This window comes from Procambarus clarkii, chromosome 91 (assembly GCF_040958095.1).
Source record: "Procambarus clarkii isolate CNS0578487 chromosome 91, FALCON_Pclarkii_2.0, whole genome shotgun sequence".
In the NCBI taxonomy this organism is placed as follows: Eukaryota; Metazoa; Arthropoda; class Malacostraca; order Decapoda; family Cambaridae; genus Procambarus; species Procambarus clarkii.
In genome coordinates, this window is record NC_091240.1 from 9,338,649 (window position 1) to 9,358,217 (window position 19,569).

Consider the following 19,569-nt stretch of genomic DNA (forward strand, 5'->3'; position numbering starts at 1 on the left):
CATTTTGGTGTGGCGGACTTGCTGAGAGAGGCACTTCCCTCTCCCTGACTCCGGCCACAATTTACAAGTGATTTATCTCTCTTGATTAGTCTCCATTGACAGCCTGTTGCATTTATTCATCAATTTCCCTTCATTTACACACAATATTATATATATATATACATATATATATATATATATATATATATATATATATATATATATATATATATATATATACCTCTGTGGTATATATATATATATATATATATATATATATATATATATATATATATACCTCTGTGGTATATATATATATATATATATATATATATATATATATATATATATATATATATATATATATATATATATATATATATATATATATATATATATCTTAACTCCTCTGAATGCTCCGGGGACAGGGAAAAAAGGAACATGTTAATCGCCTCATGCAGCTGGAGGGAATATATATTAACTTTATAACGTGATATATTATACCAGTATAACGAAATTTAATAACGACATAACGTTTTATATTCACGATTTAAGGTAATGTCCTTGGAGACGTCTTTAGTTTTCTTTCCTAATTTTCTTTATAATTTTCCGTATATTTTCCTGTTTTTCTTAGTTCTGTCACATGGTCGTTCAATAACATTTATATTCTTAGACGATCAAGTAATATTTTTGCTGTTCTTTGTTTTAGAAGCAGTATAATTGTCGTAGTTTGTTTCCAATGGTTTTATATTTATGTATTTGGTCCTAGACTATTGGCTGTGTTGTTTTCTTCTGCACTTTGACCTCTGTGGTTTGACCTCTGTGGTTTGACCTCTGTGGTTTGAGCTTTGTAGTTTGACCTCTGTGGTTTGACCTCTGTGGTTTGATCTCTGTGGTTTGACCTCTGTGGTTTGATCTCTGTGGTTTGACCTCTGTGGTTTGATCTCTGTGGTTTGATCTCTGTGGTTTGATCTCTGTGGTTTGATCTCCGTGGTTTGAGCTTTGTAGTTTGATCTCTGTGGTTTGATCTCTGTGGTTTGACCTCTGTGGTTTGACCTCTGTGGTTTGATCTCTGTGGTTTGATCTCTGTGGTTTGAGCTTTGTAGTTTGACCTCTGTGGTTTGACCTCTGTGGTTTGATCTCTGTGGTTTGACCTCTGTGGTTTGATCTCTGTGGTTTGATCTCTGTGGTTTGACCTCTGTGGTTTGACCTCTGTGGTTTGATCTCTGTGGTTTGATCTCTGTGGTTTGAGCTTTGTAGTTTGACCTCTGTGGTTTGATCTCTGTGGTTTGATCTCTGTGGTTTGATCTCTGTGGTTTGATCTCTGTGGTTTGAGCTTTGTAGTTTGACCTCTGTGGTTTGATCTCTGTGGTTTGATCTCTGTGGTTTGACCTCTGTGGTTTGATCTCTGTGGTTTGATCTCTGTGGTTTGACCTCTGTGGTTTGATCTCTGTGGTTTGACCTCTGTAGTTTGATCTCTGTGGTTTGACCTCTGTGGTTTGATCTCTGTGGTTTGATCTCTGTGGTTTGACCTCTGTAGTTTGATCTCTGTGGTTTGATCTCTGTGGTTTGACCTTTGTAGTTTGACCCCTGTAGTTTGACCTCTGTAGTTTGACCTCTGTAGTTTGACCTCTGTATTTCCTCCACCTCCTCCTGCCTTTGGGTTTTGCTCCTTGGTACTGTCTACTGACCCATGAGTTGTTATTTTCCTACTGTTTTCTTCATTATTATTATCAACCACTTTTCAGCCTCTTCATATACATCTCCATTTGATTTGGTCCATTAATTCCTGTACTGTCTTTCCTCTACACTCTTCCTCACACTCTACATTTTTCCAAGTACTCTCTTATCCTCGTGTAATCCCTTTTTTATGTAGTACTCTCCATTCCCTGACCCACTGTTCAACCCGTTCTCGCACTTGCTTATAGTCAATATTGGCTTATTTAATAAGTGCATATGTGACATACTAATTGATTGTGAATATTTTAGTTTACTTTGAAAAGCTTCATAGAAAACACCGACCTCACCTAACCTTCTTAGTATGTTAAGATAAGCATCTTATTGCTTCTTATTTACAATTATTACTTAACCTACGAACGGTATAGGTTAAGTAATAATTGTAATTAAGAAGCAATAAGATGCTTATCTTAACATACTAAGAAGGTTAGGTGAGGTCGGTGTTTTCTATGAAGCTTTTCAAGGTAAACTAAAATATTTACAATCAATTAGTATGTCACATATGCACTTATTAAATAAGCCAATATTGACTATAAGCAAGTGCGAGAACGGGTTGCACTGTTGTGTGGTCACAGTTTTAAGTACGATCATACTGTTAAAAAGACTAGGACACAATGACCACGGACTCCCAGTTCACGATAAACACACCTATGTCTCCGTGGCGCAGTGGTATGACGCTCGCCTGGCGTTCCGCGAGCGCTTTGTCATGGGTTCGTATCCTGGCCGGGGAGGATTTACTGGGCGCAATTCCTTAACTGTAGCCTCTGTTTAACGCAACAGTAAAATGGGTACTTGGTTGTTAAAACGATTATTCGCGGGGATCGTATTCCAGGGAACTTAGGATTAAGGACTTAGTGCCCGAAACGCTACGCGTACTAGTGGCTGTACAAGAATGTGAGAACTCTTGTATATATAATAAAATAACCAAAATGTAGTTTTTATCATTCTGAGTGAAGAAAAAACATTCATTTATCATTCATTTATCATTTTATCATTCTGAGTCCAGAAAAAACCAAGGCTGATCCAGCCTTGTTTTTTTCTGGACCATACCTTATTTATTTATTTATTTATTTATTTATTTAAATATATACAAGAAGGTACATTGGGATTGTGAGGATACATAGCATAGTAATTACATTCTTGTAAAGCCACTAGTACCCGCAGCGTACTAGTGGCCCGTACCTGGTCCGTACCTTGGTCCATACCATGGCGTGTCTCCTCTTTCTGGTGATTCATCCTACACATGTTGTGTTAAAAGAAGTTCATTTCTATAACTTGCAGTAAATCTGCTCTCCCACGTTTTCCCCTTTCACCATGGGAGGGGAGTCCTCGATTTCCTATCAATCTCCCCGTTATCTGAGTCCTCGCGTGGTGACTCGTTCTCATTCTATCTCTGCTGCTCTATTTCCACTTCATCTGTAGATGCTTGTATATACATTGTTGCTATTGTATTCCTGTCTGTGTCTTCTGCTATTTATTGGGCGTTGGGGTTGTTAATTACCAGGATCACTATAATTTTTTTTCCTTCTCTGCTGTCAGAATACCGGTGCTGGAGGCTGTATTATACAGTTGTATTTTGATATTCCAGTTCCTCAAGCTTCCTATTTTCGCTTTATTAGGAGAGCCACTCCTCCTGTGTCTTTGCTTCATTTCTGGTCTTATAACTTGGTATATCCCTCGGAAATATTGCAACCGGGATATCATTTATTTAATTTCATTTAATGGTATTATGCGCGTGTGCGTGCGTGTGTGTGTGTATGTGGGTATGTGTGTGTGTGTGTGTGGGTATGTGTGTATGTGGGTGTGTGAGTGTGTGTGTGTGTGTGTGTACTCGCCTAATTGTGCTTGCGGGGGTTGAGCTTTGGCTCTTTGGTCCCGCCTCTCAACTGTCAATCAACTGGTGTACAGATTCCTGAGCCTACTGGGCTCTAGTGTATGTGTGTGTGTGTGTGTGTGTGTGTGAGTGAATGAGAGAGAGAGAGAGAGGGGGGGGGAGAGAGGGAGAGAGAGGGAGAGAGAGGGGGGGGGGAGAGAGAGAGAGAGAGAGAGAGAGAGAGAGAGAGAGAGAGAGAGAGAGAGAGAGAGAGAGAGAGAGAGAGAGAGAGAGAGAGAGAGAGAGAGAGAGAGAGACAGAGAAAGAGAGAGAGACAGACAGACAGATAGAGTCAAGACTTGCTAATGCACACATGACAGAATTATTCAGTAGAGGACGGCAAAAAAAATACACTAAGAAAAGCGAACACCAATCAACCAGCTTGACCTCTGACCCCTATTTGTGACAGCGAGGAGGCCGACCCCTTAAAGGAGCTCACGCCCATCTCGCCCAGGTAACAACAGCATCTCCAAACCTTCAAATCCACTCGTCCAAATTTGTCAGACAAGGAACTTTTATGTGTTCCCCGTGCGCGGGTTCCTGTGTGGTTTGTGCTTGTCTAATAGTGCTTATATACCTGTGACTAGTGGGGCTGTGAGGTCTGTTTAGGCCCCGGTCTGTGTGCGTGTGTGTGTGTGTGTGTGTGTGTGTGTGTGTGTGTGTGTGTGTGTGTGTGTGTGTGTGTGTGAGTGTGTGTGTGTGTGTGTGTGTGTGTGTGTGTGTGTGTACTCACCTATTTGTGCTTGCGGGGGTTGAGCTTTGGCTCTTTGGTCCCGCCTCTCAACTGTCAATCAACAGGTGTACAGATTCCTGAGCCTACTGGGCTCTATCATATCTACATTTGAAACTGTGTATGGAGTCAGCCTCCACCACATCACTGCCTAATGCATTCCATCCGTTAACTACTCTGACACTGAAAAAGTTCCTTCTAACGTCCCTGTGACTCATGTGGGTACTCAGTTTCCACCTGTGTCCCCTTGTTCGCGTCCCGCCAGTGTTGAATAGTTTATCTTTGTTTACCCGGTCGATTTCCCTGAGGATATTGTAGGTTGTGATCATGTCTCCCCTTACTCTTCTGTCTTCCAGTGTCGTAAGGTGCATTTCCCGCAGCCTTTCCTTGTAACTCATGCCTCTTCGTTCTGGGACTAGTCTAGTGGCATACCTTTGGACTTTTTCCAGCTTCGTCTTGTGCTTGACAAGGTACGGGCTCCATGCTGGGGCCGCATACTCCAGGATTGGTCTTACATATGTGGTATACAAGATTCTGAATGATTCCTTACACAGGTTCCTGAACGCTGTTCTGATGTTAGCCAACCTCGCATATGCCGCAGACGTTATTCTTTTTATGTGGGCTTCAGGAGACAGGTTTGGTGTGATATCAACTCCTAGATCTTTCTCTCTGTCTGTTTCATTAAGTACTTCATCTCCTATTCTGTATCCTGTGTCTGGTCTCCTGATTCCACTGCCTAGTTTCATTACTTTGCATTTACTCGGGTTGAACTTCAACAGCCATTTGTTGGACCATTCACTCAGTCTGTCTAGGTCATCTTGTAGCCTCCTACTATCATCCTCTGTTTCAATCCTCCTCATAATTTTTGCATCATCGGCAAACATTGAGAGAAACGATTCTATACCCTCTGGGAGATCATTTACATATATCAGAAACAGTATAGGTCCAAATACTGACCCCTGCGGGACTCCACTCGTAACGTCTCGCCAATCTGAGACCTCACCCCTCACACTGACTCGTTGTCTCCTGTTGCTTAGGTACTCCTTTATCCAACGGAGTACCTTCCCTTTCACTCCAGCCTGCATCTCCAGCTTTTTCACTAGCCTCTTGTGCGCCTCTTAATAACACAATTATGTGTGTGTGTGTGTGTGTGTGTGTGTGTGTGTGTGTGTGTGTGTGTGTGTGTGTGTGTGTGTGTGTGTGTGTGTATGTGTGTGTACTCACCTATTTGTGCTTGCGGGGGTTGAGCTTTGGCTCTTTGGTCCCGCCTAGACATTCAGTGTGTGTGTGTGTGTGTGTGTGTGTGTGTGTGTGTGTGTGTGTGTGTGTGTGTGTGTGTGTGTGTGTGTGTGTGTGTGTGTGTGAGGGGGGGGGGAGAGGATTGATGGAGTTCCAGGAGACGAATGAGTATTAGTAATACTAAAATTATACATCTAAGACACACGACATTTGACCCATGACAAGCCCTGAGTCGGCTGGTATTTATAGGCTATTAAATCTTTCAACTAAATTCTAAACCTTTCTGATTGGCCTTAAGCAGAAACGGCATAGTCCTGAATGTCATCCCACGTTGCCTAACCTAACCCGAAGCTAACTCTAACCTAACCTAACCCGAAGCTAACTCTAACCTAACCTAACCCGAAGCTAACTCTAACCTAACCTGACCCGAAGCTAACTCTAACCTAACCTGACCCGAAGCTAACTCTAACCTAACCTGACCCGAAGCTAACTCTAACCTAACCTAACCCGAAGCTAACTCTAACCTAACCTAACCCGAAGCTAACTCTAACCTAACCTAACCCGAAGCTAACTCTAACCTAACCTAACCCGAAGCTAACTCTAACCTAACCTAACCCGAAGCTAACTCTAACCTAACCTAACCCGAAGCTAACTCTAACCTAACCTAACCTAACCTAACCCGAAGCTAACTCTAACCTAACCTAACCCGAAGCTAACTCTAACCTAACCTGACCCGAAGCTAACTCTAACCTAACCTAACCTTACCCGAAGCTAACTCTAACCTAACCTAACCCGAAGCTAACTCTAACCTAACCTGACCCGAAGCTAACTCTAACCTAACCTAACCTAACCCGAAGCTAACTCTAACCTAACCTAACCCGAAGCTAACTCTAACCTAACCTGACCCGAAGCTAACTCTAACCTAACCTAACCTTACCCGAAGCTAACTCTAACCTAACCTAACCCGAAGCTAACTCTAACCTAACCTAACCCGAAGCTAACTCTAACCTAACCTAACCCGAAGCTAACTCTAACCTAACCTAACCCGAAGCTAACTCTAACCTAACCTAACCCGAAGCTAACTCTAACCTAACCTAACCCGAAGCTAACTCTAACCTAACCTAACCTAACCTAACCCGAAGCTAACTCTAACCTAACCTAACCCGAAGCTAACTCTAACCTAACCTGACCCGAAGCTAACTCTAACCTAACCTAACCTTACCCGAAGCTAACTCTAACCTAACCTAACCCGAAGCTAACTCTAACCTAACCTGACCCGAAGCTAACTCTAACCTAACCTAACCTAACCCGAAGCTAACTCTAACCTAACCTAACCCGAAGCTAACTCTAACCTAACCTAACCTAACCTAACCCGAAGCTAACTCTAACCTAACCTAACCCGAAGCTAACTCTAACCTAACCTAACCCGAAGCTAACTCTAACCTAACCTAACCCGAAGCTAACTCTAACCTAACCTAACCTAACCTAACCCGAAGCTAACTCTAACCTAACCTAACCTAACCTAACCTAACCCGAAGCTAACTCTAACCTAACCTAACCTAACCCGAAGCTAACTCTAACCTAACCTAACCTAACCTAACCTAACCCGAAGCTAACTCTAACCTAACCTAACCTAACCTAACCCGAAGCTAACTCTAACCTAACCTAACCCGAAGCTAACTCTAACCTAACCTATCTCTAAGCTGTGGACATTTCTTACACTTAACTTCTCTTCATCTTGTTGATAGTAGGTGCAGTTTGCATGAAGGGTTTGTCCTCCCGATGACTGCACCAGTACTGATGTTGTTGGACGCGTTTATGTTGAAGATGATCGGAGCTACCAAGGTGCTTGTTGCTTTGTGCTGTAGATAGAGGAACGGTGATTAAAACAAGAGGTGTGTGTTAGAGGGAGACTTGCCGCTGCACCGTAGGACGGTGTGTTGTGTTTATGGCGTCAGCTGATCCATGGTGCTGCGACGAGGTAGTTGTTTTCTGTGTTTAGCTGTTGGTGGCGCCAGGTATAAATGTGGCGCGGGTCAGATGTGTTGACCCAATTTGTTGGTCGATTGGAGATATTTAGTCAGTGCTTTGACTATTTGGTATTTTTCTTGTAACGAGTGGTCACCGCCTCCTAATATATGCTCGATGGTGAAGGGTATTTTAAGTGCGATAAAGACTTGTTTGAAATTTACTCTGGCACTATAATGTGGGAAGCAGTGCAGGAGATAGTGTTCGACTGTTTCAGGCACCTGACACTTAACTTACAAATTACGTCTGAATTTGGCCGTTTGCTCGTATGGCCGAAAATGGACGTAATTTGAAAATAATTGAAAATAACACAAGAGCAAGATATTTTCAGGGCGCTTGACAGCTGAGTGGACAGCGCTTCGTATTCGTAGTCCTGAGGTTCCGGGTTCGATCCCCGGTGGAGGCCAAGACAAATGGGCAAAAAGTTTCTTTCACCCTGATACCCCCTGTTACCTAGCAGTAAACAGGTACCTGGGAGTTAGACAGCTGCTACGGGCTGCTTCCTGGGGGTTAGTAACAAAAAGGAGGCCTGGTCGAGGACCGGGCCGCGGGGATGCTATGTCCCGAAATCATCTCAAGATAACCTCAAGACGGTTTCAAAAAGTCATGGAAACCTAAGCCAAACGACCCGAAACAGAAAACGGGTAAGACCCGAAATCTTACTTTCTCGGTCATATTTAATAATATATGTCTACAGGAAAGACTGCTACCCGAATATACTAATATTAACGAACATATGAATGTATGCGAACAAGCCTGAATGGTCCCCAGGACAATATGCAACTGCAATATGCAACGCATTTGTGTTCCTCACGTGTGCCCCAAAGAATGAGGTGATTTGGTAAAATGCTATGCCCAAGATTACTATCCGAGTGCCGGCGGTGGGGTGGTTCAAATAGCCTCGGCTATCACCTCATTTTGTCCGGTCGTGATGGTCAAGTGGATTAAGGCGTCTTGTACATACCAGTTGCGTGGCTCCTGGGAGTATGGGTTCGAGTCACTTCTGGGATATGAATGTATATATATTGGCGCATTTTGTATTTACTTGATTTACACATTTGTATATCAATTTATTCCCAGCTTGATTCACCAGCTGATTCTCTTTGACTCAACTTTGTTAAGAAATGATATAATATTTCCATATTTTTCTCGTGGCTTTCTTGCGAGTCCAATTTTCCTGACGGGTCCAATTTACATATTTTAACTGATATCCCAACTATTCTCAACATGTAAGTCACCCATTTGTTGTCGTCATGGCACTCGTAAATCCCTCGGTCAGGGACAGGAAGCCTGCATGTATAGGCTTAGCGAGATCATTAAACAAAAAAAGATGCCAATTCTCACTGTTAAAGCATTGTAAGTTTTAAAATGAGTTACAATATAATGCTACTGGTCATTATACAAGGTTTTACTAGTGTATAGTGAACTAGTTGCGAAGGCTGCACTCATTACTTAAGGCCGCACTCATTACTTAAGGCCGCACTCATTACTTAAGGCCGCATGCGGCTTATAAATCAACAGGTATCCTATCCCTGCCTTAAGCCTACTGCTATCCTTTCCCATTATGCAGCCCACAACAGTTGCCTAACTCTCGGGTTATTATACTGCTGGGTGAACAGCGGCATCAGGTGAGAGAAAACGCATACAATCTTTCCCGTCCTGTCCGGGGAATAAAACCCTGGTCCCTTGGTTGCGAGCCGGGGACGTAGCCCACTATGCTACAGGATCCAACAGTAGAATTATCAACAGCCATGGAGAGAGTCGTGGTATATAATTTAGAACAAGTTGACAGTTATGGTAAAGTATTGGTAACAATCTGATTGTCCTACGGTCATATTTTCCACTCGCGACAGTCGCGCTGTTGTAAACAGTCTGAGAATGCTGGCAAGTCCAACAATTACTTTTAGGATGGGACGGAGGGAAGGTACGGTACCCCCCAAAACACTTGGAGGACGGTCGGGGGATTGAACGCCGACCTGCATGAAGCAGGTCGTCAGACATGGTAAATTTGTACTACTTCATTAGCCATTTTCCAGCTTTCAGGAAGTTCTCCCGTTTCTAGAGGATTTCAATTTTTTGGCACAATGATTCAACTGCTTTTTTTTTTTAGTATCGAAGGCGATATTTTGTGTGGTCCCGCGGCTTTTGTCCCCTCCAGTTCCTTTAGTGGTTTTTATATTTTATTGTTTTTCTGTGGGTACTGTTATTTAAATGAGACTTTCTCGAGAAATTGCCTGTTCGGTTTGGGCTCTATGCTCTGAGTGAGTGAGTGAGTGAGTGAGTGAGAGAGATTGAGAGGGGAACCTTGTGGAGGCCTGGTCGACGACCGGGCCGCGGGGACGCTAAGCCCCGGAAGCACCTCAAGGTAAGGTAGTTGCAAATCAGGTTCCAGCTTGAATACTTCCCGAAAGCTTTTGTTAAGTTCCTCGCGTATACCTCCTTATCATTTTCTATGTCCTCCCCCCTCACTTTTGTCAAGTCTAATTACCTGTTCATTCACAGTCATCTTGCTCTTAATATGTCTATGGAACAGTTATCTTTGGGACTTAATAGCCTTGTGTGCCCCCTTGTCATTCTTGAACTGTTTCTGTGCCACTCTCTTAGCTTCTATGTCCTCCATTTTGGCCTTTGTATACATTGTGAGTTCCCACTGTTCTGTGTTATACATATTTCGTCTATGTTCTTGTGCTTTTTCTCTCTCCTTCTAGTTACTACCTGTTGAACCACGGGGTAATGTTCGTCTTGCGTCTCTTAGTCATAAGTGGTGGTAAGCATCTTTCTTCGGGTTAGTTGAGTCTGTTAAGTAGTCCATCAGGTCCTGTGTTCATTCTCATCTGAGTTCTCTTCATCATTCTACTCGCCCCACGAATTATCTGACCTTGTGTGGGTGAGTGTGAGAGAGAGAGAGAGAGAGAGAGAGAGAGAGAGAGAGAGAGAGAGAGAGAGAGAGAGAGAGAGAGAGAGAGAGAGAGAGAGAGAGAGAGAGAGAGAGAGAGAGAGAGAGATAGCGAGAGATAGACAGAGAGATAGACAGAGAGATAGATAGAGAGATAGATAGAGAGATAGATAGAGAGATAGATAGAGAGATAGATATATATAGATAGATAGATATAGATAGATAAATATAGATAGATAGATATAGATAGATAGATATTGAGAGGGGGACCTCAAAGGGAGTGTAGGCACCATCCTGTCAACAGCATCAGGTAGACAGGGGTAACAGACTGAAGTACTAAACTCCAGTACACCAAAGTTCCCCCAAGCAACACAAAGAACCTCAAGAGGGTTACGGGCTCACCATAGCCCGTGCTACTTGGAACTTGTTCCGAGTAGCTGAATCTATAACAACCACTTCAAGAGGCCCGTCAACAATCGTGTCTAAGTTCCGAAAAAAAAAAATCCATTCTCTAACTTCCCAATCCACCAGACTTGTCTAGCTGTATCCTCCAGTCAGCACCAGAACCCGCAGACGTTATCCACTCGTTATCGTGTACGTTATCCACTCGTTATCGTGTACGTTATCCACTCGTTATCGTGTACGTTATCCACTCGTTATCGTGTACGTTATCCACTCGTTATCGTGTACGTTATCCATTCGTTATCGTGTACGTTATCCACTCGTTATCGTGTACGTTATCCACTCGTTATCGTGTACGTTATCCACTCGTTATCGTGTACGTTATCCACTCGTTATCGTGTACGTTATCCACTCGTTATCGTGTGCGTTATCCACTCGTTATCGTGTACGTTATCCATTCGTTATCGTGTACGTTATCCACTCGTTATCGTGTACGTTATCCACTCGTTATCGTGTACGTTATCCACTCGTTATCGTGTACGTTATCCATTCAGACTCGTGTACGAATCTTAAAAACGCGACTTAAGTCTCGCGTGCGCGATACAACGCGAAGACAATGGACGTGCGATAACAGTTGATGGGGAGGTACGATAGCCAGGCTATCATCCGTCTTCCTCGAGCACCTGGTTAATTAGCACATGGGGTGGTTATCGTTCCCCCGGAGTCCCGGTCTCGACTGCACACACACACAAAAAAGCTAATTTGAATATTTCAAAGCAACGAATGAAGCGTTTGGGCATTCCAGGGCGTGTTGCTTCTAAAGTTCATGTATAAGGCTGCCTCTCCTGTCAAGTTCAAATGAGCTTCTAAACACTCAAGGGATTAAACGGTTTCAAATTCTTCTTGTCAGACAAAACTACTTCACTTTTGACACGACAAATCGCCCTAACAGTCTGTTAGTTGTTGCTATAGATTCAGCTACTCGGAACAAGTTCCAAGTAGCACGGGCTATGGTGAGCCCGTAGTGGACTTACCTGGCACAGGAGCGGGGTAAGTAGCACGGGCTGTGGTGAGCCCGTAGTGGACTTACCTGGCACAGGAGCGGTGCTCGGCGAACAGTCTGTGACCTTCCCAAAGTTTGGCTTACACTCAAGCCCCCCCACTCACCCCCCTCTCCCCCCCTTCCCCCCTCCTTAAGATGCTGTCAACCCTCAACCATTGAAACAAAGACATTGGAGGGTTCATCTATGCAACAAATTACCGGGTCACACAATACACGTGGGATCGATGGATTGTTTCAAGCGTAGGTTACACACACACACATATATGAATGAGTTTGGGTGGATATCAATAGGAGCTGCCTCGTGTGGGGCAATAGGCAATGTGTGCAGTTTGCTATATTCCTTTGTTCTTACATCTATAAGTTGCAAAACGGAAATAGAAAAAACAGTAAAAAGTCCAAAATTGGACGTAAACCCCCCCCCCAAAAAAAAAAACGAACCACAGATAATGAATTAAAAATGTACAAAGAAAACCATATAAGAAAAATAGAACTAGAAAAAAAATTATAAGAAAAGTCCTTAAAGTGGACAACCAAATCTGGTGGAATTTCAAAACAAACTTATCAAAGTCAAATTTCAATTTACGTCTGAATATAAGCCTCAGGCAACACTCTGAAACCGGTTAGAGGTTATTCAACCGAATTATACATGTGTACCCCTCAGTTTACATCCCATATGTATCCGACACCGATATCCCATATATGTGTCCGCAACACATGACCATAACAACCCCACCACAACCTGCACCAGTGGACACGAGTATCCGCTTGGCCCTTAACCCTCGTCATAACTGTATCATGCAGACTCACCTATGTGTCACCCCCCAAAGACACGTAGTCCACATAGCACAGGTAGGTAACACATAAACACTATGTGTTCCTCCTCCTGGATACGTGGGCTGAATTGCAACAAAAAAGCTGTAATCTGATGGAGCATTTTGTTAATTGTTCTCATGTCTAGGTTCCCTGTTCCTCGCTTTACACTCTCTCTCTCTCTCTCTCTCTCTCTCTCTCTCTCTCTCTCTCTCTCTCTCTCTTTCTCTCTCTCTCTCTCTCTCTCTCTCTCTCTCTCTCTCTCTCTCTCTCTCTCTCTCTCCTCTCTCTCTCTCTCTCTCTCTCTCTCTCTCTCTCTCTCTCTCTCTCTCTCTCTCTCTCTCTCTCTCTCTCTCTCTCTCTCTCTGCCTCTCTCTATCTCTCTCTCATCCCACTCCATCCTTTCACACCGGTTGGTTAGTTTATCTATCACCACCACCGGCGGAGCTGTAGTCAGATGTTTTGTAGCCAGGTGTGTTTTTGCCAGAAGGGTCGTCCGAGTCTCCTGGCCACCCTTGACAGACGTGACTGACAGGTGTGATAGGCAGGTGTGCAGGACCAGGAGCGACAGCTAAGTGCTGGCCAGGTTAACTAACCAGATATGGCCAGGGGGCAGGTATGAGCAGTTATGACCAGATGAGGAGACCAGGTGTTACGACCAGGTGTGGAGGCCAGTGTTACAACCAGGTGTGGAGGCCAGGTATGCTGCTCACACCATTTAAATTAATTTCCAAGCTTCGGGTTTCTATACAGGATTTCTATGCCTGTAGTGTCAAGATGCAGAGATACAGTGAGATCAATGTACAGTGAGATCAAGGTACACTGAGCTCAAGGTATAGTGAGCTCAAGGTACAGTGAGCTCAAGGACAGAGTGACGAAGATTCAAGGCATCGAGTGATACAACACAGGAAGTATTGAGAGACGCAGAATGTAAAGCAGAGAGCCACAACTACGCAAGACCAGTTTTACTGACGAGTTCAACATACTCTCTCCCTCAACCTCAACTCTTAGTGTGATCCCCCTCCCTCCCTCTCCCATCAATCCCAACTCCACGCTGATCCCACATTTATCAAAAACTGGAATCTCTTCTTACTCTCCATTTGTTCACAATTTTCCTGCTTTTCTGATTGATATGACTGACCAACTGATTCACTTGTTCACTCTGTTATTCGCTTCGGGAACGTGGAGCAGTGTGTGTGTGTGCGTGTGTGTGTGTGTGTGTGTGTGTGTGTGTGTGTGTGTGTGTGTTGTGTGTGTGTATTGTGTGTGTGTGTGTGTGCGTACTCACCTATTTGTGCCTCCAGGATCGAGCATTGACTCTTGGATCCCGCCTTTCTAGCCATCGGTTGTTTACAGCAATGACTCTTGTCCTATTTCCCTATCATATTTAGTCTTAAAATTATGAATAGAGTTTGCTTCCACAACCTGCTCCTTAAGTGCATTCCATTTTTCCACTACTCTCACGCAAAAAAGAAAACTTCCTAACATCTCTGTGACTCATCTGAGTTTCCAGCTTCCACCCATGTCCCCTCGTTCTGTTAGTATTCCGTGTGAACATTTCGTCTATTTTCACTCTATCAATCACCCTGAGTATTTTATATGTTCCTATCATATCCCCCCCACTCTCCCTTCTTTTTTCTAGTGTCGTCATGTTCAGTTCTTTCAGGCGATCTTCATATCCCATCGTAACTCTGGGACGAGTTCCATCTCTGCAACCTGTCCAGGTCCTCTTGGAGGATCCTTCAATCCTCATCTGTCACAACTCTTCTCATTAATTTTGCGTCTTCCCCGAACATCGACATATTGGACTCTACTCCTGTAAACATGTCGTTAACATATATTAGAAATAGAACTGGTCCCAGCACCGATCCTTGAGGTACTCCACTCGTTACTGTTCACCAGTCCGACTTCTCGCCCCTTACCGTAACTCTCTGGCTCCTTCCTGTTAGGTAGTTCCTTACCCATGGTAGGGCATTTCCGCTTACTCCTGCCTGCCTGCCTGCCTCTCGAGTTTGAACAGCAGTCTCATGTGCGGTACTATATCAAAGGCCTTTTGGCAGTCCAGAAATATGCAGTCTGCCCATCCTTCCCTGTCCCGCCTTATTCTTGTTACTGTATCATAGAATTCCAGAAGGTTTGAATGTGTGTGTGTCTAAGTATTTATTTTCCATGTCCACAAAAAAATCCGAGAAAAAACTATTTTCGCGCTTAAAAAAAATACTAAACACACAATTGGCTAAAAAAAAAAATACTAAACCTATATATATCATATATCATAGAAATATATCATATAGAAAAGAAGTAACGCATCATGATATATACCAAACAGACCTTCAGACCTTACTAGTGAGAGACGCCACTGATGTGTGTGTAAACAAAGGAACCGAGGAGTCAGTCTTGTTCAAGGATGTTAAAAGTCTTAAAGAGCCAAAGTCAGCCTCGGTTCCCGGATGTTAAAAGTCTTAAAGAACTGGATGTTAAAACCGCAGAGTCACTGCAAGTGAAATCGTGACGCCTGGCTTTACACTGATTACGTAACTTTTGGCCTTAGTGGACCATTCTCAACCATATGTTCACAGTTACGGTGGTCAAGGTACCGTAAGGTGTATTATGCACGTCTCGAACATTACACCTATACGTTACACAACATAGATTGCACCTACCTCGAGGTCACCTTACCTTGAGGTGCTTACGGGGCTTAGCGTCCCCGCGGCCCGGTCGTCGACCAGGCCTCCTGGTTGCCGGACTGATCAACCAGGCTGTTGGACGCGGCTGCTCGCAGCCTGACGTATGAGTCACAGCCTGGTTGATCAGGTATCCGACCTGATGTCGGAAATCCGACACACACACACACACACACACACACACACACACATACACACACACACACACACACACACACACACACACACACACACACACACACACACACACACACACACACACACACACACACACACACACACACACATACACACACACACACACACACACACACACACACACACACACACACCCACACACACACACACACACACACACACACACACATACACACACACACACACACACACACATACACACACACACACACACACATACACACACACACACACACACACACACACACACACACACACACACACACACACACACATACACACACACACACACACACACACACACACACACACACCCACACACACACACACACACACACCCACACACACACACACACACACACACACACACACACACACACACACACACACCCACACACACACACACACCCACACACACACACACACACACCCACACACACACACACACACACACACACACACACACACCCACACACACACACACACACACACCCACACACACACACACACACACACACACACACACACACACACACACACACACACACACACACACACACACACACACACACACACACACACACACACACACACACACACACACACACACACACACACGTTAACATACTATAGTTACCCCATTAAATCAGAGAATGGTGACTCCGTGACGTCATCATCAACATGTAAATATTAAACTCAAATTATTCTTATAAATCAGAGTCTAGTGTTTAAACTTAATGAAAAAGTATTCACTAGGACTGGATATAATATAATTAGCAGTAAAGTACAGCTTACTTCCCTAAATCCTTAAATATTGGAGAATTAGATATACTCTCAGAATACTGAGAGAATATTATTGGAACAAAACATTGAAACAGAGGAGGGAGGCAGCTGGTTATTTACACTCAGAACTTGTAAACAGAACACCCGAAACAGGGAAGGCTCTCTTAGCAAGCACAACTCCTCATAGACACCCAAATTACGTGTCAACCAATTGAGTAATTACCACAGCCCCTCTACCACAACAAGAATACCTGAGTATCCGTCTTACCAAATATCTATTTCATGTTGTGGCCATTAAATGTCTTAGATAGGTCTGGCGGTTAGACTGTGGGATTAAAACCCCAAACTAGTGAGTTTACTCTTTACTACACACACATATATTCCATGATACACCTGAACTTTAAAAGGTTAATGAGCAATTCTTACAGCCTTAACTATTTACAGGTAATATAGTGATTTGGAGTAAGAAGCTGAGCTGACTAACAGTCAAGTTTATTACTTGCTTAGCTGAAAAAAGTGCCACTGAACTAGCCACCATTACGTGGCACTCTGAACCACATGGGCCACACCTTAAACAGATGTTGGGAAATTAGCCAGCCTAATTAGGCCAAATCAACCACACAGCTAAGACCTTATAATGAATTAAAACTGTAGATAGAGTAATATTATTCATAATATCAATAGATTAGGTCACCATATATGGCATAATTTATATTAGAAATAAGGTAAACAATTTATAGTTTATATTGTATCTATTCATAATGGTACAATTGTCCCTCCTACTATGTGCAGATAAGTTCTGGCAGGCTGAATCAAATTATACAGTCCACTAAGAACCATAATAATATTATTGTAATTAATACAAAAATAGAATAAAAATGAATAAATGCCTGCTAGGATTTTCCCACACCTGATCCGAGAACAAGAGGTATAGGATATACTAGAGTTTAAGTACTATGGTAATACTTATTGGAAAACACATATTGGAAAACACATATTGGAAAACACATATTGGAAAACACATATTGGAAAACACATATTGGAAATCCATCAGTGGTGTGTTTCTCACAATGGTGAGTGGGCTTTTATGGGTATGGTACCCAAATGCCCCGACTCATATCCCAGCTTCTTGTCCTCGTATCCTAGATCCTTGTCCTCGTATCCCAGATCCTTGTCCCTCATATCCCAGCTCCTTGTCCCTCATATCCCAGCTCCTTGTCCTCGTATCCCAGCTCCTTGTCCCTCATATCCCAGATCCTTGTCCTCGTATCCTAGATCCTTGTCCTCGTATCCCAGATCCTTGTCCCTCATATCCCAGCTCCTTGTCCCTCATATCCCAGCTCCTTGTCCTCGTATCCCAGATCCTTGTCCTCATATCCCAGCCCATTCCTCATATCCCAGCTCCTTCTGTTCGTATCCCAGCTCCTTGTCCTCATATCCCAGCTCCTTGGCAACCTCTCACATCCCAGAATGTTGCCATTCCTCCAGTGGCAACATTCACCCCCCCCCCCATGTTGACTGGCAACATTCACCCTCCCATGTTGAGTGGCAACATTCACTCCCATGTTAAGTGGCAACATTCACACTCCCATGTTAAGTGGCAACATTCCAAAAGCTGCGCAAATAATCCGCACAAAATCAGAGATTAAAGGATAACATATCTCAGATTATCTTTAAAGATATTAACGATAACCAAATATTTAATTAGAACTTTCTCCTCTGTGTTCATAGTTCTTCATCAACGTGATGATAATTAATTTAATTAAGCAACACAACCCTAATCTCTTGCTCATTTGCATACAATGTTAAATGTTAATTGTAGGTAGAAATATGGCGAAGCCGCCGGCAATATTACGGTAATAACATGGGTCAATACACCACCTGGCAACGTTGCCATACTCGCTGCTCACCTCCCCAGAGGTCAACAGGGGGTCAATATACCACCTGGCAACCTTGCCATCACCCGCTGCTCACCTCCAGAGGTCAACAGGGGTCAATACACCACCTGGCAACGTTGCCATAGCCGCTACTCACCTCCTCAGAGGTCAACAGGGGGTCAATACACCATCTGGCAACGTTGCCATAGCCGCTACTCACCTCCTCAGAGGTCAACAGAGGGTCAATACACCACCTGGCAACGTTGCCATACTCGCTGCTCACCTCCCCAGAGGTCAACAGGGGTCAATACACCACCTGGCAACGTTGCCATACCCGCTGCTCACCTCCCCAGAGGTCAACAACATGGAGAACTATTTTGGGAGATCGTATCTCTACGAACCAATTATTGACACGGTGTGAATTTTCTGTAACGAGGTCGTAAGTGTGTTGATTAGGTCGTAAGTGTGTAACAAGGTCGTAAGTGTGCTGATTAGGTCGTAAGTGTGTTGCAGGTAGTAACAAGGTCGTAAGTGTGTTGCAGGTAGTAACAAGGTCGTAAGTGTGTTGCAGGTCGTAACAAGGTCGTAAGTGTGTTGCAGGTAGTAACAAGGTCGTAAGTGTGTTGCAGGTAGTAACGACCTTACTTGGAGTGACTCTCAAGAGTCTTAACACCTTCAACGAGAAGATCCACCCCTTCTTCTTGAGGTTATCTTGAGATAATTTCGGGGCTTAGCGCCCCCGCGGCCCGGTCCTCGACCAGGCCTCCACCCCCCAGGAAGCAGCCCGTAGCAGCTGTCTAACTCCCAGGTACCTATTTACTGCTAGGTAATAGGGGCATCAAGGTAAAATAAACATTTTGCCCATTTGTCTCCGCCTCCACCGGGGATCGAACTCGGAACCTCAGGACTACGAATCCGAAGCGCTGTCCACCCAGCTGTCAGGCGCCCTTGTGTATTTCTCGGTATAAAATTGCTGTACGTAACACTAATTAGGTATAATTAAAACAGGGAAATACGATTTAAATCTAAATTTGTTTATGTTTATCTAAATTTAACATCTAAACAATATGCTGTGCCTAGACACTGGATAATATTATGCTGTGCCTAGACACTGGATAATATTATGCTGTGCCTAGACACTGGATAATATTATGCTGTGCCTAGACACTGGACAATATTATGCTGTGCCTAGACACTGGACAATATTATGCTGTGCCTAGACACTGGATAATATTATGCTGTGCCTAGACACTGGACAATATTATGCTGT

The 19,569-nt window shown here is 43.6% G+C and overlaps 1 protein-coding gene across 1 annotated transcript in view; it reads right to left on the reverse strand.

Moving 5' to 3' along the window:
* Positions 1-730: 730 nt before the first annotated feature.
* The window catches only part of LOC123773830 (golgin subfamily A member 6-like protein 22), a 35,876-nt gene continuing 17,037 nt past the window's right edge, over positions 731-19,569 (reverse strand). Inside the window, exon 3 of the mRNA XM_069318885.1 lies at positions 731-1,662. Within this exon, the coding sequence (XP_069174986.1) occupies positions 731-1,662 (932 nt within the window). The remainder of the gene's footprint in view (positions 1,663-19,569) is intronic.